The sequence below is a fragment of the Solea solea genome, chromosome 11, assembly GCF_958295425.1.
Source record: "Solea solea chromosome 11, fSolSol10.1, whole genome shotgun sequence".
Lineage (NCBI taxonomy): Eukaryota > Metazoa > Chordata > Actinopteri > Pleuronectiformes > Soleidae > Solea > Solea solea.
The window spans coordinates 22,409,996-22,435,574 of NC_081144.1; the positions used below are offsets into that span (position 1 = coordinate 22,409,996).

General features: G+C 41.4%; 1 protein-coding gene across 3 annotated transcripts in view; it reads right to left on the minus strand.

The window, feature by feature from the left end:
* LOC131468975 (metabotropic glutamate receptor 7-like) overlaps positions 1-25,579 on the minus strand; it is a 180,651-nt gene that overhangs the window by 18,940 nt on the left and 136,132 nt on the right. For all 3 annotated transcript variants that reach the window (XM_058643722.1, XM_058643723.1, XM_058643721.1), the window contains exons 8-9: positions 14,233-14,372; positions 6,929-7,864 (exon numbers count right to left, since the gene is read on the minus strand). In XM_058643722.1, coding sequence (XP_058499705.1) covers positions 6,929-7,864; positions 14,233-14,372 — 1,076 coding nt within the window. The remainder of the gene's footprint in view (positions 1-6,928; positions 7,865-14,232; positions 14,373-25,579) is intronic.

A 25,579-nucleotide genomic window follows, 5' to 3' on the forward strand; every position in this document is an offset into this window, starting at 1 on the left:
TTTTTTGGTTGAGCGTGTGCAGAATATTAAGGATTTTACTTAGAATCTGCGTCATCAATCATACTCTAATGTACACTCATTAATCTTGGACTCTTTTCAGGCAGTCAGTTTAGATGAGATGATAATTAAAAAAAGGAGGCTATCCTCAGGTCTTATACCAACTTGTTTATTGTTACACTACACACACCATCATCCAGCACATTCTTATTGTATTAGAAAATCTGGTCTAAACACTGCTGAGCCCATCAACCACAGGCCCATGTCCAAACATTCTTGAGAGGGTTGTTGGCACACAACTCACCACTGCACTTGAGAGGTACAACATCTTTAAAAGGTTTCAGTCTGGCTTTCAGACACTGACTCTTCTGAAACCACTCTTCTGAGGGCTCGCGCTGATCATGTCCTCTACCACCCTTGGTGTGCACCACGTCTTGTGGTGTACCACAGGGCTCAGTTCTGGTGTCTTTGCTTTTTAACCTCTATTTACTGCCACTGGGACAATTTATGAAACGCTTGTCCTACTATTTTTATGGAGATTACGTTCAACTCCACTGCTTACTGAATGCATAAAATGTTAAACTGCTTGAATGCCATTGGGGACTTGGCAGCATAACTCCTTCCAGCTTAACCCCCAAAACACAGTGGTTCTCATTATTAAGTTAATTCCGTTTGCTTCTTTCATTTGAGAAACATCAGCAAATTAACATCCATCGTCTCAAATCATGGACCTGAGGTGATTACACACGCATCTATTTAATCTCATATTGATTACTGTAAACCGCTATTTACATCTCTCAATAAGCATCCATTGATCATTTTCAAGTAATCTAGAACACAGCTGTTAGATTACTAACTGGGTCAAATAGATGATCACATATCACTCCACTGCTCAAGTCTCTGCATTGGCTCCCTGTTAAATTTAGAATACAGTTCATGGTCAGTCCCCTGTTTACATTACTGGTCTCTACTGGGATCAAGCATTTGAAGTTAAGGAGCCCACTCTATGGAACACTGCATGCTCCTTTATGGTTTGCTCATACCGTGGTACTCTTCAAAAGCGTCTTAAGAAATGTGTTGTTGTTTGTTTGTTTTTTAAATAATAATAAATAAAAAAATAAGAAATGTGTTTTTAAAAAGTATTTGAGTAGTATGTTTGCACTAGTTTATTTGGTTTTATTTGTCAGCTCACCCATCATTTAATTTGTGCCAACTCTATTTTTATCTTATTTAATCTCTAATTTTAAACAAGACTACATAAGAAAACGATTTAAGAACAGAGAACTTTACAAGCACATGAATTGAAGTGTTTTGTTTATCAATGGTTTATGGAAATAAGTCCAAATCTGCACAGCGGTCCACCTATTAGAGACCTCTGCTCTATATCCATTAAAGAAATCTACAAACATTATCATAAATACTATTTTGCATGGGCAAAACAAAAACACAACACCTTTTTTTCCTGCGTAATAAAAAAAAGCAGAGGCTTGTGTTATTCATCTTGAAGGGTGTTTAACATGCACTTTTTTCCTTTCCACAACATGGTTTTAGTTTTCTGCTTCTGGTGCAATCTGCTGATGGTCTCAAGCATGAAACTGAGAGACAGGAGATTTTCATGTTATTTTCAAAAAACTCCTTGTCTCCACAGTGCCAGCTGTAACTCCTGACAAGTGCAGTTGTTTGCAGAGAGACAAGAGGATTATAAATTGTAATTTTCATCTAACCTGAAAGACGGAGTAAGAGTGTTTTTGCCAAGTATAGTTAGTCACTGCTAATGATACTTGGCAGCACATTCTATTTTCAAGGGGTTCACGTGGGTACAGGAGACATCTTGCAAGAGCCTAAGTGGCTCCCAGACAACTACGTCAATTTGAATTATTTATGTAAGTTTTAGCGTATAGTCTGTGAGTTTTAAATGACACGACTTTCTCTTTTAAGCGTGACAAAATCTTGTGTTTTACTAGAAAGTTTCTGTGCCTCAGGGAAAGTGTTTCATTTTTTCATCATCCTGTTACAGAATGTGTGAGTGTGTTCATGTTCACTGACGGCTGACTCACAGGTACGCGGTGGGTTTGATGCTTCGCGTTGCAAGCCTCAGAAGTTGAGCAATGATCGGCTTCCAAGGAGACAGAGCAAGCGCTGGCCAATCAAAACTCATCAAGACGCAGGCGCCAATCTATCAAATCATGTTTAGGCGTTGAGCTCAAACACTTCACAGCCCAAACAGCTCTTGGACAAGGTTCTTCTCCCTTGCTAATGTAGCTACGTTACCAACTCTTGCTATGTATTTAGCCTTAATGCTGCTCTGCTAACCTCCAAAAGCAGCACTAGCAGCTCTAGCAGCAAGCGTCAGGATGGCCCACTATCAAGTGTAATTTTTCCAAAAAACAAAGTTCGATCTAGTGATCAACTAATCGATTAAATTGATTATTAAAATAGTTGGCAACTAGTTTAATAATCGATTAGCTGGGTCTACGTACTTACACGTACAGATGCTACCCCCTAATGTGGGGCAGTAAGCCAACCAAAGCCTTGGTGGTAAGCACCATTAAGCTAGATGTCGACCACCGTAAAAGAAGAAGGAGAAGAAGAAGAGAACCAATGCCACGCCTTGTGTAGCTCACGCGTACACAGCAGAGAAAAATGTACGACCCAAGTCTTCAAAAGTGTTTCAAAGAACAGCGTTGAGTGCAAAATGTGCACAGCTGCACTCGCATGGCATTGTTGCACCTATAGAGGAAGCATGCTGGACCCATGGAGGGTTGAGCCAGGAGACACGGTAAGTTCCTAATAAGTTAATTTATCCGATTAATAATCGACTAATCAAAAAGTTTTGTACACAGTGCACACGCCATAAGTCCATGCTCAATATCTTCTTCTCCTGTTTTGGTGTATTTCTTAAGAAGCACGACAGCACCATGCCTGGCATGTGAACTACAGTTTTTAGAGTCGTTTTGGGGATTTTGTATGAATGAAGACATCTTCTGAGATGGTGCTGCGCTTACACAAAGCTTTTTCAAAACGAGAAAGAAAAGGATAGTTTTTGTTCTGTTTCCATGTGGATAGAGCCTAAAGGTCTGATGTGATTCACAGGCCTGGTGTTTTGTTTTTTTCTCTCAAAAGTCAGTCAGTCTCTTAGCCAGAGGGCAGCTGAATGTTGATGCTGGCGACTCTCGCAGTCATTTACTTGAGAGTGATGAGTTGTTGACTGAGCACACACAGGTGTACATGAGGCGGGTGCTGTGATCTTTTGTTACTGTTTTCGCATGGCTTCCCTCAACATCACTTTGATTTGGCAACTCGGGGGGGGAACAGAGAAAACAGGTGTGGAACAAAAGGAAAAAAACAAATGGTGAAACTCCTCTCAATGCAGTCACAACTACAACAACAATCATACCAACTACGAGCATAAGAGAACAACATGAAACCAAGCAGGCAACTGTTTTTCTCGTGGAGACTGGCGTCATATTATCTCAGTCTTTTCAAATTAGGCAATCTGTGGTGAGAGAGTTGACTCCAATCTGCACAGGTGTTAAGTCACATCTGGGCAACAAAACACAACATGACAAAGTGATTTAATTAAAAGTATCACATTCAAGCTTCAGAAGTTTATTCATAAGCAGGGCTGCACACACAAACACACACATCAATCTTATCTCCTAATTACAGTTTTTTTTTTTAATTTATTTTAGTATTAAAGCTGTATTGTGTAACTTGTGATTGTGGACTCGAGTCTGAAGGTCTTTGCACACCAGACTAGTTTTTTGTATCGAAATACAGGGCTGCCAAGTATTATTATTTTATTATTGTATAAATCATTATGAGTATTAAGCATTAATAATACATAAAGCATATTGTATAAAGTATTCAGTCTCACTCCAAGGTTTTCTCACAAGTTGGCTGCCCTGAAAATATGCATCGGCCATGGCATCGGCCGTGACGCTCCTCACACAGCGCATGCAGCCTATATCAAACAATAACGCTAAGAACAATGTTTGTGGTGTTTATCTTCGACGAGCTTCCTGGTTTGTGTTTGGTGGATAGCATTAGCTTGCTAGCACCCTTCTCTGTTGGTAAATCCTCCCTGTTTATTATCTAGCCAGCAAAGCATGATTCTGTAAACCCACTGCCTTGCCCAAGGACACATGGATCCGCAGACTAGCGGAGCCTGGAATTGAACCCACGACCTTTGAGTTAAAAGATGACTTGCTTGCTTACTTGGTAAGCAACCACCCCTGGTTTACAGCTATTGTTTAAAGCTAAGTTAAGTATTTTAACACATCCTACACATATTTTGTTAGTTTTGTAAGTAAGATTTTATAAGTAACTACATAGAAAATGAACTTAACATGTCCATCTACAGGTTTACATAATTCAATAAAGCCTGTTATTATTGTTAGTCAAGTCAAATTTTATTTCTAGAGAACATTAGCACTTTAAATAACGAGGAAAAATATCGATCGTTGTATGTTTGGTTTGTTTTCAATCGCTGTTTTGTGAACATCTCAAACCATTTGTCCCAATGCTGATTAAGCCTGTCAGCTTTATGTGACTCTGTCTGAACTTGTCAGGATAGCGACGTTTAGATCTAATATCACCCGGCGACGTTCCCTTGCAGCACACAGGAAGAGATTCTGCAACAGCGACACTGCTCGAGTAAAGTGAGACGAAACCAGAAAAGAAGGACCCACATAAAAAAGGTTTCAGAAGTGAATACTACTGCTGAAAGTGCACTGCTGCTGTAACACACAAACGCTCCCTCGGTCAAGTCTGAAAGCAATGTCTGACAGAACTTTCAGATGAAGGCTGCAGCAGACAAATAATGTCTCAGGTCACAAAGACCAAACAGACAAAAACAAAACAAGAAAAAAACACACAAATTTACGCACTGCAGCTTTAAAGCTCGGGCCTGAAGGTACTTCGATCAAATTCAGACAATAAATCACACCTCTCCCACTAGCGATCTCATCCAAGCTCTGCTCCAAAATACTCTGTAGTGGAACTGCAAATTTTGGCAGCATTTTCTCTGCCATTTTTCCATCACTCACTGTCTAACTTGTCGCTATCATCCCTTCTTCAGCGGTTTACTCTCGTCGCCTGTTGTGAAGTCTGTGGTCACTGAGCATGATAATGACAAACAGGTACACAAACCAATTATTCCATGTGGTCTGAATAATGATCAATTGTGTTTGTTACAATATTACAAGGGCTTTACAGACCCGTTTGTGCAGACTCTGGCTTTAATGAAGGAATGTTATTGCCTAGTGAATAAAGCTTCGGCAGAAACAGATGTGCGCAATATGTGTTGAAATATTCCACATAAGTAAGCTAAAAATGATGGATAATATAGCTTCACTTCACTTTAACTACACTGCAGCTTTTGCTAAGGATGTTCCGAAGACAAGCAAAAAGCACTTCTCACCAGCGGCGGCTGGGGAGCGAGCAGAAATGTACCCATGAAGGCCATTATATCAGGAAAAGCAATGTGAACCGAGGGTGAGTGAGAGGCAGGAGCCGGCGTGAAGAAAGAGTTAACTGCATAAAGGGGGAAACGTAAACACATTACCGTCTCGCTCGTCACCACGAGTAACATAATGAACTCCTAATCGCTGCCGAGGGTGTAATTCATCTATGAAATCAGCCGCAAACTGAGATGAAGAAAATCAGTTTCTGATCCATCTCAGGCGGTAGCTTAGCAGGAAGGATATTGAACGGTGTGACTCTCCAAAGGTTAGGAGTAGCACTTTCCTGTCAGCATCGATGTTCTGTCAGTGGAAAACTTCCCCTCTGCTCTGTCTCGTATGCATGGCCTGCCAAGCAGCACGCGCAGTTTATGAGTCCAGCACATGAATCCATCTGTATTCTGCCCAGCGCTGGTGAGATAAGCAATGACTAGCGCAGAAGGTCAAGATGTCATATTCTCAATCAACTCCAGTAGCACCCAATGTCAAATGCTTTGTTGAGTGGAGCGCGGCTGTCAGGAGACGGAATGTGTTGAATCCAGCTTCTATTTACCCCCTCCATTTCTCCCTGCCTGCCTCCTCCCCGCATCATCTTCTTCCACTCGCTTGTCTATTTCTGCAGAATAAGTCATAACAGTATATGTTGAGCCTAAGGCATGAGAGAGCTAAGATAATGGCAACTGGATCCCTGGGCTCCCCGTACGTATCACTCCTTAGGAATGATACGATGTGAATCTGGTGCTGCACATCGTCTTTTCCTCCGCCTTTACTGTATATGTGCCTATTTCTGTCCATGCCAGTCCTAGCGTCGGTTTCCTTGGCCATCAATTGAAAGAGAAAAGGACCCAGCACGTTTTTAGTCACTAAGGCACAGTCCCATTTCTCATTTTTTACCCTTTACTGCTTTTCCCTTACCCCTTGGTACTGAGTTACAGGAGTCACCTCTTCAGCAACGTGACAGGTCATCATATAAGTATCTGTTTTTGACAGGGATGCTGTTTTAAAAACACAGCTGTTATATCACTTCTTTCACACTTATGTGAAATACTAGTGGACCAGTTTAAGTTGTGTTGTGGTTAGCATAACTGCTAACATGCTAACCAGACAAAAAAAGAAAGAAGTTCCACTTAAAATTCCACTTAACCCTAACACTTCACCCTCTACCTCAGCAAGAATCGGGACACGACTGCACATGAACAAACAAAATGGCAGGGATAAGGTTGAAGGATGACATGGGATTAAGCCTGCACATGATCGCTTGTGCACGAGTGTGTGTGTGTGCACGCTCCTTTACGTACCGTTTGCATTTTCGTTTTGCATTTGCAAAACTATACATGTGTGCATGTGTTTGGACAAGATAAAAAAAGAGGGCTGAAGGAATGAAAGGGAAATTAGTGAGAGGAGGGACAGAGACAAAGGGAACGGTGGTGACGGAGAGACAGAGAGAGAAAGCAGAAGAAATGACTCACCTTCTCTGCTGACTGCGCTGTGCCAAAGAAAATTGGGATGAAGGCCAGCCAGACTATGCATGTGGTGTACATAGTGAAGCCAATGGGCTTTGCTTCGTTGAAGTCTTCTGGTACGTCCCTGGTCTTGATGGCATAGATGGTGCAGGTGACCATCAGCAGGATGCTGTAGCCCAGGGAACAAATGATCTGCAGGTCTGTGATGTCGCACTTCAGCACGCCGCGGGCAAGCATGGGGTTGATGGTTTTCTGCTCGTCATAGTCGATGATGGTGTTTGGTGGGTCCACCGCAAACCACACCAGCACGCCCAGCAGCTGCACGCAGATCAGACTAGAAGTGATGGCAATCTGGGAGGTGGGGCTGATGAAACGCGGCGCCGTCACCGTCTGCTTCCCTTGCTCAAAGATCCGATAGATGCGGTTGGTCTTGGTGAGCAGCGCGGCGTAGCTGATGCACATGCCCAGGCCCAGGAAGATCCTCCTGAAGGCACACACCGCCACGTCAGGCTTGCCGATCATGAGGAAGGTGATGATGTAACACAGGAAGATGCCTGTGAGCAGCACGTAGCTCAGCTCTCGGCCCGATGCCCGCACGATAGGTGTGTCATTGTAGCGTACGAAGGTAGCCATGACAAAGATGGTGGCAATGATACCAAGCATGGCCAGGAAGACGGGGATTATCGCCCAGGGAGAGTGCCACTCCAGCTTGACAATAGGGATGGGCTGGCAGGAGGTTCTGTTAGGGTTGGGCCTCATGTTATAGGCACACAGTCTGCAGGAAGTCTCATCATACTGGTACTGGTAGCCATCACACAGCTCGCAGTGCCAGCAGCATGGCATGCCTTTAACCCTCTTCTTCCTCTCTCCAGTTTTACAGGGCAGACTGCACACAGAAATGGGCACATCCTGCTCCCCATCTGGCCACTGAAGCTCCTCCAGCTGAGAGAGAGAGAGAGTGATGACAAACAGCACAGGGAAAAGAGGTTAGTAACACACAGATAAGTATTGTCAAGCGATTTATCGCGACAACACGACAAATAATGTACAATCCAATAAAAAGTCTAAAGGAATGCAAAAAAGATTCAGCTAATACAGTGCAATATTTCTCAAGCCATTTTCTTGGAGGGATTGCCTTCTCTAATACTTTAAAGTAATTGAAATCACCATGGCAACAGAGCTTACCTTTGTTCAGTGAAATAAAATAATGTGAAATGCAAAAGACATTATGTTTTAATACATGAGCCAGTGAGGTATGAAATACGTGATGAGGAGGAAGCAGAATGGGATTTGGGATTGCAAAAATGCCTCATCTAGACGACGCAGCGCTATTCCTATTTATGATCCTGCCATCAAAAATAAAAAGTGCAGAATACAGATGCACTGTAGGACTATCTGGACCTCCAAATCTGAAATGCCCTTAGGTGTTTCATGATTTAATGTAAAACTCCTGGAAAAAAAAGTTTTAAAAAAATTAAATATTTTAGGACTCTTACATATTTTGTGAGGGAGTAAAAGAAAAATAATAAAAAAGCATACATAAAACTCAGACCTTTTGATTTATTGTACTGATCCATGACTTTTAAAGCACCAGAAGTTTAAAGATACACAATTTCACAGCAACACGCAGCTACAGTGATTAAACCTAAATAAGTAAGGGGGAGTTCAACAAAGCCCTGCGATGGACCGGCGAACTGTCCAGGGTGTACCCCGCCTATCGCCCGATGTAGCTGAGATTGGCACAGCACCCCCCGCGACCCTCTAGCAGAGGATAAAGCGGTAGATGATGACTGACTGACTGACTGAGTTCAACAAATAAAACAGCATGAAAACACATACATTTAATAGACGTAAAGTTATTAAACATATTTATTGCTATTATCTTGTAAAACTGCTGCTCTCACAGATTTCAAAGGTGTTTTCGAGAGAAGTGCCTGCATTAAAATCATAGCAGCGTAGCATGAAATGATATATTTTTTGCATTACACCTTGATATGAGATCAATTAATGACTGAAAGGAATAGCGCAACATTTTACTAAACGTATTATGTGAGAGTAGAGAAAATGGATACCACTCTCATAATGACTTAAACTTAGCATAAAGTCTGCTCTAAGTGGAACCCACTATCATGTCAACCACTGGTCGGGATAAGCTAATACAATACTCAATATTAGTATCAGCCCAATTTATTAAAAAAAGTCAAATCATATTATAACTATGACTTCAATGCCTCACTTCACCCTCGGGATGGCTCAATGCCACATTTTGTGTCCAATCATATTCCTCTTTTACAACAACTTATCAGTTAGCCAGTTATCATTAGCATGGCTGACGTGTGCAATCCGCTTTGACATCCTGGTCACATGACTGCGGTGGTGCAAGTCGTTCTTTTTAGCATGTAGTCTGTTTCCAGCGAAGCTCTTACGCGATATTTCGCTCTTATCGATTGTATCAGTTATGGCGTTACTTTATGTTCGAAATCCAATATCATTTTGAACGTGGGGTGTTGAGTTCACATTTGAAGTAGTGCCTCTTAGGATCCAGCAGGGGGTGCTCGTAAGGTTTCCTAATATACCATATGACAGTGAATGTGTGAGCAGGGACATTACCGCGGAGATGCTAATCTACATGAGGGAAACAGATAGCAAGCTGCTGCTCTGGTGGACAGATGTGGTCGTAACCGCCGCTCACCTTGACTACATCGTAGTTAAAAGCTGTTGGAGCTTCAATTTGTACTAGACACATCAAAGGTCAAACGTTGTTGAAAGGTTTTGTGGATTCAAAATGGCGTGGCCACAGCAACCCTCAGCGTTTTGGCGAATTTTGACCATTCGCCACACAACAGGATGTGCCATATAACCGGCATACGTTGAGTTCCACCGAATTTCCCGAAAATTGGTGGGAAGATGTAATAAACCGAGACGAACAAAAAAGTCGACTGTAACCATGGCCTCAACTCGACAGGAAGTCGGCCTTTTCGAATTTTGGTGTCCATTTTGGCGATTTGCACCCTATGTAAATGAGTTAGACACATCAAAATCAGAAAGTTGCATAGGTGCATTTTGCATCATAAATAGTATTACAAAGTATACATACGTGTGATATCATGATACAATATTGTGTTTTAATTCTAAGCTTGTGCTACTGAACATTTGGGTCTTTTTTATGACTTTTTGTTCTCTAGACCGGCCCCCTCTTGACAGCCGCTCATTGGCCCCCAGTACATTTAAGTTTGACACCCCTGATGTAGACCATCACCATCATGTGGCCATGTACAGTATATCACAAAAGTGAGTACACCCCTCACATTTTTATACATTTTTAATTATATCTTTTCATGGGACAACACTGAAGAAATGACACTTTGCTACAATGTTAAGTAGTCTGTGTACAACTTGTATAACAGTGAAAATGTGCCGTCGATTTAAAATAACTCTACACACAGCCAATAATGTCTAAACTGCTGGCAACAAAAGTGAGTACACCCCTAAGTGAAAGTGTCCAAATTGGGTTTAGGTCTGGAGACATGCTTGGTCCAGTCCATCACCTTTACCCTCAGCTTCTTTAGAGAGGCAGTGGTCATCTGGGAGGTGTGCTTGGAGTCACTATCATGCTGGAATACTGCCCTGCGGCCCTGTTTAAGTTAAGTTGATCTTGGTCTCATCAGACCACAGGACATGGTTCCAGTAACCCATGTCCTTAGTCTGCTTGTCTTCTGCAAACTGTTTGCAGGCTTTGTTGTGCATCAACTTTAGAAGAGGCTTCTTTCTGGGACGACAGCCATACAGATCAATATGATGCAGTCTGCGGCGTATGGTCTGAGCACTGACAGACTGACCCCCCACCCTTTCAACCTCTGCAGCAATGCTGACAGCACTTCTACGTCTATTTTCCATACACAACCTCTGGTTCTGAGTGGAACCTCTCCTCTTAAACCGTTGTATGGTCTTGGCCACCGTGCTTCAGCTCACTTTCAGGGTGTTGGCAATTTTCTTATAGCCTTGGCCATCTTTATGTAGAGCAACAATTGTTTGATCCTCAGAGAATTCTTTGCCATGAGGTGCCATGTTGAACTTCCAGTGACCAGTATGAGGAGTATGAGAGCGATAATACCAAATTTAACACACCCTGTTCCCCATTTACACCTGAGACCTTGTAACACAAACGAGTCACATGACACCGGGGAGGGAAAATGGCTAATTGGGCCCAACTTGGACACTTTCACTTAGGGGTGTACTCACTTTTGTTGCCAGCAGTTTAGACATTAATGGCTGTTTGTGGCGAGTTATTTTGAATGGACGGCAAGTTTTCACTGTTATACAAGCTGTACACAGACTAATTAACATTGTAGCAAAGTGCCATTTCTTCAGTGTTGTCCCATGAAAAGATATAATTAAAAATGTATAAAAATGTGAGGGGTGTACTCACTTTCTTGATATACTGTAGGTGAGTGAGACCTGCAAACAGTCAATTGCCACACAATTAAAGCATGATGTTTTTGAAAAGGCTGGTTATAGCTACTTGGAACATGCATCTCTAAAAATGTGTATCCAATAAAAGAGGTTACAGACTGTATTGGACTGATATTGGTATCAGTAGATATAAAAGGTTGTGCTGTTTGGTGTGGTATCACACACATAAACGTGGTACTGAGCCATCCCTAACTGCTTGTTTGTTAAAAAGCTTTGAGTTTTGCAGTTTGTTCAGCATCATCTCTGCTTTTGGAAACCAGAACAGACCATCATTTTGGTGAGAGGAAGTGAGGGGCGGAGCTTACAGAGAGTGTGAAAACTGTCAGATTGTGTGACAACGGCTGTCATTTACACAAAAGCATACCTTGGTTTCTAGTCTGCTTGACTCTAAACCGGACTACAATTTATACAAAATCCGCATCATGTCGTATTGATGAAGACTGAAACTGGTGAATGAGACAATAAAAATTGTTAAATCAAGTCTTTTTTTTTCATAGACTTAAATGCAAATTTCCCAGCAGAATCTCCCTTAATGGTCATTTGAGAGAATCCAGGTTTCAAGCACTTCAACATCGGCTCTGTCTATGTTTTATATCCAGCTCTGTGTGTGCAAAACACAAATGCTAGCACCTCTACAGCATATTAATCACTGAGTTTAATATTTCATGTGATTATATATTAAAAAAAAAAAAGAAAAAAAAGTGACTGCTCGTTGCCTGGCAATGTCATTGTCTGTAAGAACCATGACTCTCTTTTAAGTAAACAGCAGATGAAAAATTCACCAGGTACAAATACCATCACATGTATCATGAGCGCAGTAATAAGGATACAAACAGCATACCCTCGTCCTAATGTGGCAGCTTCCAATAACTGCAGACACACACACAGTGTGTGTGTGTGTGTGTGTGTGTACCTGCATGACAAATGCATTGTTTCTGTGGTGTCTCTGTAGATTATCATCTGCCATTTATCTGGGGGCATGAAGGTGCCATTTGTTATTTGGACAATAAATGGTGCTCTCTGGAAAACCTCCCGATTACACACAGTGTGGAAACAGTAATGAGACCAAAAGCTCTGTTTCCATGGAGACCAGAAGCAATAGTTTTTACACTTTGGACTCATATGGCTGCCATAGTTTTCACATGTTTTTCTTTTTTTTTGGCTATAGTTGTTAATTTTACAGTTAATTTGAGATTTTCTGAGCCGGAATGGTTTTTACACCGAACCTTGCAGAAGATCGTAAAGTGCATCAGGATGCTCATTCGAGGGTAACCTTTAAATTTGACTCCTCTCCATGTGTGAGTGAGCAGAGTTATACTTACTGCACTGGATGATTACTGCATTGTGACGGTATTTGGTTTGTAATCACAGTAAAAACAGAAAGAGGCACAAATCACCAGCAACAGACATTGTTACACCTGTGCTATCAAAAACCCCCTCAGCTGACTTTCAGTCTTGTAAAGCAGGGGCACCATTATGCAAATGTTAACTCATCTGTATGTAAATGTATGTCATGTTTTTTTGGCTGCTAATCTGAGTCCAATAGACATACATGGATGTTTTAGCTCAGCATTCATCCTACTATAGAGGAAGTATATACTGTATTTTTAAAGATAGCTCTGCATGTACTGCTAATATTGGACAAGACTTTTTGTGAATTACTGTGATTTAAAGGTCTATGGAATGAAAAATGGCTCATCCATTCTGCCACCCCGTGGGTTCTGCTCCTATCTTTTGGAAATGCCAAAACTGAAATTACATTTTCACTTATTTTTAAATCAAACTCCTTCCGTTTTCCTGTAGAGTACCTAGAGCTTTCCATATGATTTATATTTCACTCTGGGGTGTGCTTTAAATTTATTTTTTTCATTCTCTATCATAGATTTCGAGTTTCATCGTGTACAGTGCAGAAAAAAATGGAGGAAAGCTGCCAAGCAACAATTTCAACAGGGGAGGTGTGTATTTCTGAGTTGGTTTCGAACAACATCAACATCTTCGGCAGCTCTCTGCTGCCAAAGATGGAGCATATATGGTCTGACACTTGGGTTAAAAGCATGTTCTTTCTCTTCCTCCCACTCTCCTTCACAGTCAGTCGTGAAACCTAAGCAGTGGGAGAATCGTGATCTCCAACAACAGCGTTAGAGCTCACCTCACCGTTGGCTTCTTTTATTTTAATGTTCAATTTAATGAATTCCCTTCAGACGTTTTAGCCCTGAATGAACATCGTTTTACAGTTGGAGACATAGGAAACTTTTCTATGATCGTATACAAATGTGACAGACTGAAATTGCAGCCTTTTATCCTTCACACTCCGATCCTCCTTTGGCTTAATTGCAGTGATTGGGACACTGCTACCCTCTGAGGAAACTGTAAACACTTATTTTGAGAAATTAAGTCTAAAAGTAACTTTATGTCAAACGCGTTCCAAAAAAATGGACCAAATTAGAAAGCAACACATCAACTCAAATGTGTGCCTGAGCATGTTTTTACATTTACAGCTGGAGGAAAATGCAACACCTGAAGAATTCTGAAAGACTTCTCTCCCGGGTAAAGGGTAACACTTCAGTTTTCTTGCTAAATTGCACAAACAGATTTGTTTTCTGCATCTGAAATACATCAATTAGACTGGAAGAAGAGCTTGTCTGCAGCTGAGCTCTCTCCGCATTTCAGATGCAAATGATGTGCACCCCTTCGTCACAAAAGAGATTTCAATTTTGGAAAACAGCCTTCAAGTATCTTTGAGTAAATCGTTGAGTGTAGATATCCTGCTCGGATACGAGTGTACAAACAACACATCACATTCATCTGTGTCCCTGGTATCAGAGAAGCTTTCATACCCTGAGCTGAAGGGATTCCACCCACTGTCCTACCACCTTATACTCTGGCATGGAGGAATTGGTCATCTGAAACTGGAACAGGTCATAGCGTCCAGGAGCATCACCGTTCTTGTTAAACATGACAGAGGTGCCGGCGCTGCCTGTGTAGAGCAAGAGAGAGAGAGAGACAGAGAGAGAGAGAGAGAGAGGACAAGCGTCAAAAGGACACAGCACAATAAAAAATGAGGTGTCAGGGTGTAAAAGCTCTTGCAATAACAGAGGAAGCATGATCTTTTAACTCCTTCCCTCTTATTGTTTGGTGGCCTGTACGGACCACAGAGTGAGGGTCCACACCTCCAAACACAAAGGCCCCATTCAGACCTGGTATTGACCTCCGTCCTCAGTGATCCAATCGCATGCAGACAGCGTTAACTACGACTGTTCTCCCTGGCATTAGAATACAACCTGGATGCATCTCCTGTGACTACATGAGATTAGATTGGGTTTCTCCAATTCTCCCTCTATGCAAAAACACAGACATTTGGTCTGTTAGCGAGAACAAAAGAATGACTTGACTGAGTCTGACTCAGAGGCGATTGCTCAAAGACAGCAAAGACAGCGGCTCTGCTTCCTCTAAATGCCATAAAATAAATGGTGAAATATGCACCGTTGTATTTATTTATTTCAATTTGTTTTTATTTCAACTATAGGACTGCATTCCCGCAGCAGCACGGCACATTCAAACCAGCGAAGGCTCAGCTTCAATTGATTGGGAGAATATTTATATTAATACCTGGGCCTGAAATTTGCTTCCCCTGTTTCAAAGACTGTATAGATGTGTCTGCACGTACAGTATGTCAGAGTCTATGTGAGAAGTTGATTAAATCAAAGCTCTACCCACGCTCCTGTAAGATGAAATAATCTGTTTTTACCACTGGTAAAAAGAAATCATCACAAGATTAGTGTGAAGGTTGTGTTGGTGTAAAAATACTGTGAAACAGCAACGGGTCAGACAGCGGTGGCGTCACGGCCTCATGTGTCTGCAAATCACCTCTGAATTTGGATTTTGTGATCGGATCTGATGGGATTAGGAGTGTTCAATTATTTTTTTAATTCCTTCCTTGTACAGCTGTGGTGTATCAATCAGAGCTGTAATTGGCACAATCTGCGTGCGATGGGTTCACCGAGGGTGGATGTTAAAACTGCGGCGCTTAATTTATGGTGATATTCCGTTGTCGCTGATGATCTTACTCCTACGCCTAAAACGATATAACATTATTTACAGTACATGCTGCGTCCTGCGTCTGAAAACGCGCTGTCAAACGATACTTTCAGACCCGACTGAGGGGGCGTTTGTGTGTATACAGCAGCAGCGCAGGGGCGGACGGGGATGAGAAGTGTCTATTCCATCAAGCTGCCAAACGGCCCGGTATTTTGAGGAGTAAAATTCACCTCTGAATTGTTTCTTTTCAGTCTCGCTGTACAGGCACAGTGTTGCTGTTGCCTCCATCTGTGCTGATGTAAGACAAATCACTTCCTGTGCGCAGCATGGGAATTTAGCCCAGTGACACAAGATATTTACACCACTGTACTGAGCAAACACGGGGAGAAATGGAGCTGATCGGCTTAATGAACAATGTGAGCACTCATTTGAAAATGGGCTGAATTCGATTTTTCTTTCGTACGTTATGTTATGTTTAAGTGATGCAGTATATATAATATATATAGTTTTAAGAGCCGGTTGGATCGGGTTCTTTGACCTACATCTGTAACCTTCATGATAATCAGGTGCAAGGAGACAAAGCTCCCTACTGACGCACAAAGCTCTTTCTCACCTGCTTCCTATTCATCGTTGTGGCTGCACAGCGGCCACAGGAGGACACATACTTTCACATTCAAACCATGGTTCGATACGTGGACTCTCAGCTGCACTCTTATATCAGAAATGGACTGCTGTTTATAACCCACGTGCGCCTTCCCCGGGTTCAAGGCGCTGCATTTTCAGACACGCGGTGGACAACAACGGGAGATGTAGCGAGGATAAACAGGTCAGCCAAAGCATCATATGGTCTCCATCTGCTCCCAGCGTGGAGCAGCCTGTCTCAAGCCGAGCCCTCAAGATTCCACTAATTAGCTCAGAGAGGACTGTGGACACCTGAAATGTTATGCAAGAGGATAAAAAGACTGTTTTGTGAAAATGTGTAATTGTGCATGTTGTGACTACACTATACTCTCATACAATTCTACTGTGTGAATGCAGATGTCACTCAACGTGAGATCTCCCTCGCAGCAGTGAATGCTGAAAAGCATTAATGGGAACAATGCTTTGTGCTGTATTTTATACATGAGCTCCGCATGGTTGATGAGGTCATTTCTACTGTCACGAGAGAATGAAAGGCTGCTGCCTTTTTCATGTCGATTCACCTTGGCACTGCATACTGAGTAGAGATACCATTTTCCAAATGGGACGGGGGGAGTCTGATAACACTTAGCATGGGAATTAAGTACTTTAATAGCTCTGGCTATAAAAAGGGACGAGAAGGACCAGCGGCATACGTCCAAAACACTTTTGGGAGCATGTTGTTTTCGTATCTAGAGCAGAGCTCGTGGCTTTCGGAGAGAAGGCCACTGAACCTTTTCCTTTGCTTTCAGCCAGGAGGGAATTTCATCTCCCTGCTATTTTATTTTTTTCATCCCAAGGACATTTGTCATTGAATATTCTACTAAAGTTTCAAGGCAAAAGACTTGTAAAACAAGAAAGGTAGAGGTAGCAGAGGGGGAAAAAAAATACTGTTTCAGTCTAGAGGGGCCATTTTAATAAAACACGGTGAACAAGCACCCAAATTTTCCTTTTTGACTTTGTGACACAGCAAATGTCGGTTCATAAGACTTAAAGCTGTAGTAGGAATGCTAGTAGTTCAAACTATAATATAAACAGACAAATGATAAATGTGATTCATACAAAACATTCTTTCCATTTCCGTTTTATTGCATTTACGGACTTTCTGTGTTGTAGGTTGCTTTACTGATGCTTTTCCCTCCCTTTTCTAAGCCCGTCATGGAACGCCAGTGGCCTTAAAGTGATGTGGTGCTTCATTAATATAGTATGCTTGCTCTTCATAACGTAAAGCCCTGACTGGCTTGTTTGTGCTGCTGTAGACACATGGATGATGATAAACAAGGCCTTTGCCTGAAGTACGTATAAAAGATGATTCAAAGGCTGTGTAAGACAAACCATTTTAATTTTGTTTATACACAATCATGAGCCGTCCTTTCAATTTATGGCAATAAAAACACACTAAATGTTACACACTGGATCTTTACAGCAGCCGCTGGTAAATCCAGACGGATGCAGTGGTGGAATGGTGAGGAGACTGAATGACACAAATGCTCTACCAGCTCCGTGGCTGATTTTCAATTTCATGGGTGGTGGCAAAACTCAGAATGGTACTCAAAATGCTAACAACTAGCCACCAGCTAAAGTGGTTTTGGTGTGTGCTGCAATAGGTCAACTGGAAAAAATCTAAGACTGGTATAGGCTGAAAGGGGGCATATCGCCACCTAGTGTAGCAGAGTCGGACACACTTCACTCAATACATGAATTATCTTGTATACTGGGACAAAAAAAAGTCAAAGTAAAAGGCACCTTGGAGCTACTACCATAGTTTAACCGTGCATAGAAACAAGCCTTATAGGCCCCTAAGCCGTATTTGATATTGGAAAAAAAAATACAAACACCGATTTGCATTTAGCTTTGTGTTACTAGAATAGGAGTAGTATTTCTTTTTAAATTGTGCTTCCCAACCTCAGTTTTCCCTGAGTCCAGAAATATCTTCATTCTTTTGAGTTACGTGTCCACCAGTGACACTTTTTAGACCCACTCGTGAAGGGGACGGGACCTCATTCCTAGAATGTAAACAGTGTCCGCCATCTTTGCTAACAGTTATGCTAACAGCACCAAGTGTCACTGGTGGACACGTAACAAAGAAACGAATGAGGATGTTACTTGACTCAGGGAAAAAACAAAGAAACTCAGGGGAAACTGAGGTTGGGAAGCACCATTTTTCAAAAATACTTCCCCTAATCTAATAAAACAAAGCTAAATGCAAATTGGTGAAGTATTCCTTTAACCAAACCCTATTTGGATACGAATTTAGATTTCTTTAACGTTTGTTTTGCTTATGCCTTGAATGAAGAGGAATCAAAGTGAAACTTTGCGTGGCAGTCCCAATACTGCCGACATTGTTGACAGAGCAGCGTGTAAAGATGTTGGAAAAGTAGTGACTCCTGTAGACAAGAATCGTGACAGACGCTATTCTAACACTCTATGCTACAGCAAAGAAAAAAAAAAAGAGAAACTGGTTGCACAAACACACATTGTTATTCAGTAAAGTGACACAAGTCATTAGTAACCTGTCACACTTTCCAGCTTTACAATAATTAAGTGGTGTTTGTGTGTCACATTTTAAATTCCCTCTTATTTTCTGCAAGAGCATTTTCAAGGGAACAAAATAGCGTGTGTGTAGACACCTTAGTGGGCGTGCTGTCTGAGATGAAAAATTCATGCATTTGCATGTGGCTCTGAACTAAGACATGACAAAAGTGCACTGCTGCTGTGCTGCACCGAGCTCAGTGTGGGTGGACCGGGGGATCCACTGCCTTGTTTCTCTCGCATCATTATTCTCTCCTTTTTTTCTTCTCTGCCTCTCACTCCTCAGCTCTGTGACTCGGGCGCAGTGGGGACATCAGCAAAGGAGGCCCACACTCCTTCACTCTCCAACACGCATTAGCTGTGGCACGTACCCTGGATAATGTGTGTGGTTCCAGTTGGAATACAATAAGGGGGCAGTGAGATATGCATGATGCAGCTGCACGACAACTACATTCACTCGCCAGTTAAAAAAAAAGAAAAAGGATTGGGAATATAATGGCCAGACAGGAGATAGAGATCTTATTTTTGACTCATGTGGAATAAATCCCCTCTGTCACAGCCGTGCTCGTGGTAAATGATTGTCTGAAGCTGAACACCCAGAAAAGTCAGCACAAGTCCAGATGGTTATTCAGATTGAACAGCAGCTTCCCAATCCCATGCACAAATCTGCACTTAGTTAAGGTCTCCATGAATTCTTACCACAGCTCTAATAATTACACATATTCTGTTTCGTTAGTTCCACCTTAAAATCTGAGGGCTTCTTGCCTGCTGGAACTCTGCAGTGCTGCCATAGCGACAGAAATAGACAAAGGCAGGCAGCTCTTAGCTCACTAATAGAAGTTTTTTTTTTTTTTTTTACATTAGCTATTAACTATGGAGAGTCACTGTTGGAATGCTCCACTGAACACATATGAAATGTGCATTATAAGGAAACCACACTTTTTATGGATCAAGGCCATTTTAGAACGTGATGTTCCTATACGTATATTGTGAACTTTAAATATAGAAAAGCAAACATTTATGTCAGCAAATCTCATAAACAGAATACTATCATCAGTGAAGCCAGAGCCTGTGTTATTTATCTGCACTACATGAGCTGCTGTGTTGCCAAAAACCTATATTATACTGATTTGTGTAAATCAGTCCTATTATACACAGTGTCGCTGCAGAAAATATTTACCTTATACAACAATTTCTTTTTATTATAATTGTTTTTTTATCTTCATGTCATAGCAAACAGCTCCATCTGCAACATCCTTTGTCCAATATAATGCTTGTCCCTTCTCTGCATGTGAGCTTGTTTTGAGCTACTGCTTTTATAAGAAATATTTTCAATCGAAACCATATCAGTGGCTTATTTGTGAAGTTTTCTTTTAAAGGTTACAATCAATCAAGTAGGGCAATCGTTTTTTTATAATCGATGAATCAGTTTATACGGCACTCATTTCTTGCTACACTAATGCTGCCTCATACTGCTGCTCTGCTGCTCTTAGCAAAGGTTCACCTACTCCACCCCCGCCTCCACCTTCTACTAAGTGGAGACTCTTGCTTGGTCTCACTCTAGTTTGGGGGGTTCCTGCATGCCTCTGACTGTATTCCTGTTCCAATAAGTGGTTTAACCCTTCTACACCTAAGCCTCAAAATGTCCGTCTGGAGCCATAAAAGGGCCAGAAAATAATAAGTGCTTTAGTACATTTTTCCAGAATAACTTTCAATATCTGACAGGTATTGAAATTTGAACAGAATAAAACATATTTAAAACCACATTTGTTTGAGTCTTTGCCTCAATGTCCTAAAACAGGCCAAGAAATGGAAACTAGGCGTTTCTCCAACTCTCTCTGGTGACAAAGAGAGGCGTCCTGCAACGCCGGCTTTCTGCAACAGCGTGAGTGAAATAACCACACGTTGGCTTTGACTTTCAGAAACTGCTGGAATTTTTCCAATAGCACAAACCATCGCGTAATTACAGTAATGCAAGATACGCATGCGCAAACATGTCGTCTGCGATACGCTCAGTGTTAATTATGATGAAAGTGTTTTACTGTCATAAAAGAGCAAATAACACATTCACATATTATATTCTGCAATCACTCAAACTGCTGATAGTCGATCAATTAGCAAAATAGTGATCATTTAACAATCATTTCATCATCCACATCAAGTCGCATTCCCAAGATGTCTCGTGCTGAGGACAACACATAGTGGTTTGGTGCTGTCCATGGTGCTGCAACATCCTGTAGCTCCTGTGTGTCTCACTGCGGCGTCTAAATGAGAGCGATGCCAGGCAGAGATACTCTCATGTGGAGTCATATGGATGTGTGAAAAGGAAATAGCTGTTTTGCTGTGATATATGGGCACGATATTACACCTAACAGATTGCTGGATTTGAACTGTGTCTGTTTTACGCAACTGAATATTCAACTGTAGCCATTCCCCCACCGATTGCACCATTTACTCTTGTTTAGTGCACATTACCTTGATTTAGTGAATGAAGGGATTTTAAAACATCTAAATAGATTCAGAACTAGAGAAACATGATAGAAAATGGGACTTTGACAACAAAAAAGCGTACAATGTCATCTCAAATACATGTAGTGCATTTATAAATGTTTCTAATTGCATATTCTATGTTTAAGATGTTTATGGCAGTTGGATAAAGGCACTTTGCAGTTGATGTTTTTCTGAGCCAGGGGACGTTTTAGATATTTGTGACCCATTTGTAAAGAGTTATGTCTTCAGTGAGAAGTGAGAACAAGTGAAAGCCACAGACAGGGAGAGGAAGTCAGAAAGCGGGGGGGGGGAGAGAGAGAGAGACTGACAAAAGCATTTGGTCTTTTCATGGGATTTGAGCCTTGGCCTATTTATACAAAGCTCCCAGAACATTTCAAAGGCTGATTCCAGACCTTTGAATCACTGCCCACATCTTTGATTTTTTTCATTTTTCAAATTGATCTGGTGTCGTTAAAATAATAATAAATAAATAAAAAACAGCCAACTGAGCCAATTAGAGGACTGTAAACAGAATAAAACTGGGGAGGAAGCTCTTACTCTGTACATAAGTACATAAACACATCTTCCGTTGATAAGAAAAATATATATACTTTAAATGACAATACAGTAACAATATGGTAATGGTGTAGTTGGAAATTGTAATAGGCAAGTCAAATTATGATAATACCATCTTATTTCCATAGTAATCACCAAGTTCTAGCGCAGTAAAACAAAAAAAGCAAAAGCGTGTGGCACATAAGAGAGGACGGATTTCAACACTGTAATATGCTTATTACCAATTTTGATTTTCATATATTTTAATATGAAGGAACACTCATGGTGGCCTTTAGTTACTTTCATTACCTGTGAGGGAAATCCATAACCCTTGGTCAGTCTTTAAATATTTATTATAAACACAGAGCCATGGCTAGTTGTTAGGAGAACATGTTATTGCACCGACTCAGCTTCAGTTTCAAAGTTGGCTCCAAGAGAAAGCTACTGCGTTCATTCCTCGCCACTAAGAAGCCAATCAGAGCCTCGAGCCACACAAAACATTTGTTAATGATGGAGCAGAGAGCCGATTATTCCAGAGAGAGTGTGCTCGCCTTCCTGATTCTAATGAAATATGTTAAAAGGTCATTAGACAGATGATTATATGAGTCATCTTGAGGATAGATCTTCAGAACTGGAGGCAGCGTCAGGCTGTGTACCTGGCTGTCTTGATGTTGCCTCTGTTCTCCTTGGCCAAGTAGATTTAAATCATTTACTTCATCTTAAACTTTTCTCCAAAACCTGGAGAGCAAAAATTCCCCAAGATGTTACCTAGAAATAACATGGCATTACCATCATTACCAAACATTATTTCCATGTTGTTCTAAAGTGTTACCATAGGATTAAACAGTCAATGATCCTGGGATACAATTCCTGTTCTGAGATAAGTGTTAAGGAGAAATCCCTGATGTCTATTTTTAGCTTTAACTGGTCAAGTGCCGCTCGTCTCGCTTGCTCCGACAGCGCGACGCTGCCTCTTGCAAATGATGTCACACTGATTGGACGTCTGTGTGTTTAGTCTGATTATCTGACTACAAGTTGAAAGTCCTCAAGTTCCCCCGGGATCACATCAAGTAAAAAAAAAAAGAAGAAAAAAAGTGCAAGGTTGGATGGCAGCCATCTCTTTGAGCTTTGCCTTTTCTGCATAACGGAAGCTTTTTAATGACACGACCTTATTCGTTATTTTCATAGCAAAAGCTTCTTCTTTTTTTGAAGAGCCTGTCTGGTATGCCTGTGTTACGTTCTCATTTATTCATTAAACCTGGCAGCGAAGCAAGATATTTCCTCTTTGTGATCACTTTTATACAAGCAGTTCATATTGTTCTGTATTTCATAAAAAAAACGAGTATTTTCTTTTTAGTGCTCATGATAAAAGCAGGATATACTGTTTTGTAAGAATAATACACCGATTCTCTACTCTGAAGAGCTCAAATGTTTTATCCAGAACATTTTGTGAAGACGCACTGTACTTCAAATGAGACGCTATAATGATGACTGGCTGACGTGCATGTCAGCACATTTGTAATGATGAAGGTTCGTCTCGTCTTAAACTCATGTCCCACTTGGCCTCCTGCGTATCGCGGCATTTGGAGTTAATAGCTACTTGCCATTAATTGTTAAGTATCACCCACATCACTGCCTGCACACGGCTGAGTTATGTGGAGGTTCAAGTACTAGTACTACCCATAATATGCGATAGTGGCTCAAAATATTTGATAGAGCCAGAAAATGTTGTGGTGCTTTCAACTATAAATGAAAGTGAATGCAAATTGAAACGAGGCAGCCCACAAGCAACTGCATATGATGCAGAGGAGGTGGTGGTGGTGCAGTATGAATTCATTAGATACTTTTATATCTGACACTGCGATGACGCACGCTCTTATGTCCATTGTTTTGTTTCGCTCTAAATCAGATTCCTTTGATGTAGTCACACGACACCTGTGAGTAAAATACCCGGAGACAACGTAGAGGGAAAATTACCGGTGAGATATTTTAAGAAACACACCTAATGTCTCTCTCGCCAAGACGTAGATGAGAGGATCAATACGCCACGTAAATATTTAGCTGAAGCGAGTCGAGGATTTGCTTAGTTTGTCATAAAGACTGGACACAGCTGTCGCGTTTTTCATTAGTGCAGAGAAGCAACGCCACAGCAAATGCTCTATATTCTGTGGTTTTAGTTTCAGATTAATAAAACATGTTAGAGTTTATTCAGTTCTTAAGTACATTCATAGACCGTCGCACGTGCACTCACGAGCCACTTTAATGGGTACACAGGACACCAAATAAAGTGTCAGGAGTGTCACCTGCTGTTGTCTTCAGCTGCTGGAGCCCATCTGCGTCAACGTCTGACGTGTTGTGCATTCAAAGACGGTTCCTCCTCGCATCTGATCTCGGAGCGGCGTTACATTCCACTGTTCAATCTCATTTATGCTATTTTTGTCTGTTTATGCACTCACACATGAATCACACATGTGGAGAGCTGCAACCCTATTTTTCATTCTGTTTACAGTCGTCATGATTGGCTCAATTTTCATTAATCTTTTTGCGAAAAAAAAACAAAAAACCCAGACCTACTTGAAAAATAAAAGTAAAATCAAAGATGTGGGCAGCGATTCAAAGGTCTGGAAACAGCCTTTGAACATTGCTGTGAGCTTTATAGAAATAGGACAGGACTCGAATCCCATGAAAAGACCAAACGCTTTTGTCCGTCTCTCGATTCTTTCTGACTTCCTCTCCCTGTCTGCGGCTTCCACGTGTTCTCACTGAGGATATAACTTTTTACAAATGGGTCATACATATCTTATAAGATACTTGAATCAGTCATTATTTCAGCTAAAACAAGCTAATGCCATTTAAACAGGAGTAAATTGTGCATTTGGTGGGGACTATATACAATTGCAATGTTCAAACAGCTGAAATTTAGGCATAAATGTCCCAGCAAAACAATATTTTTTTAATACTTTTCATAGTTCCACATGAGTCCACATACACTCACTTCTTTAGCTCCATGTAGGGTGCAGAAAGGTCTGCAGAAAGGTCTTCTGCTGCTGTATCTAATCATGGTTTGACATGCTGTGTGTGCAGAGATTGGTCAGAGGTTGTCTTTCTATCATCTCAAACTGGTCTGGTCGTTCTCCTTTGACCTCAGTGTATTTTCTCTGAGAGCACAACTGCTCACTGGATATGTTATCTTTTATTCCCTGGCTACTGTTTGTGAAAATCCCAGTGGATGAGCATTTTCTGAAAACAACACAACAACATGCCAAGATCAAAGTCGCTTAAATCACCATTTTGTTGGTCTTGACCACGTCTCCATGTCTAAATGCACTGAGGTGCTTCCATGTGACTGATTAGATATTTCTGTTAACAAGCAGTTGAAGAGTTGTACCTGATAAAGTGGGTGAAGTCTTGAAGTGCGGCAGTTAGTGATCACTCAACATCTCCTAATCAGGTCAGTCTGTGCAGCCTTGTGCTGCAGACATGCAGGTTCTATTCCCAATGTTGTCAAGTCACTCTAATTCTATATATCATGACACGTCTTTCTGATATTTGCAGCATAGTAGGGCTTTTTCATGGCAGACATTTTCACGGGTCACATTAGGAAATTCACAGATTACCCACATGAGGGTTGCAAGGGCTGCTGGTGCCACTCCCACCTGACATAGGGCAAAAGGTCAGGGTCATACACTGGACAGTTGTCAGTCCATCCCAGGGCAACAAACAACCATTCACTCACACTTAACCGCCGCATGTTTTTGGACATGTGGGAGGAAACCGAAGAAGCAACACTTTTGCTGTGAGGCGACAGTGCCAGCCCCGTGCGCCAGTCATAGGTGTCAATAGTCAAATAAATTATAGACGATCGCTTCCCCTAGTTTCAGCTCTCTGACA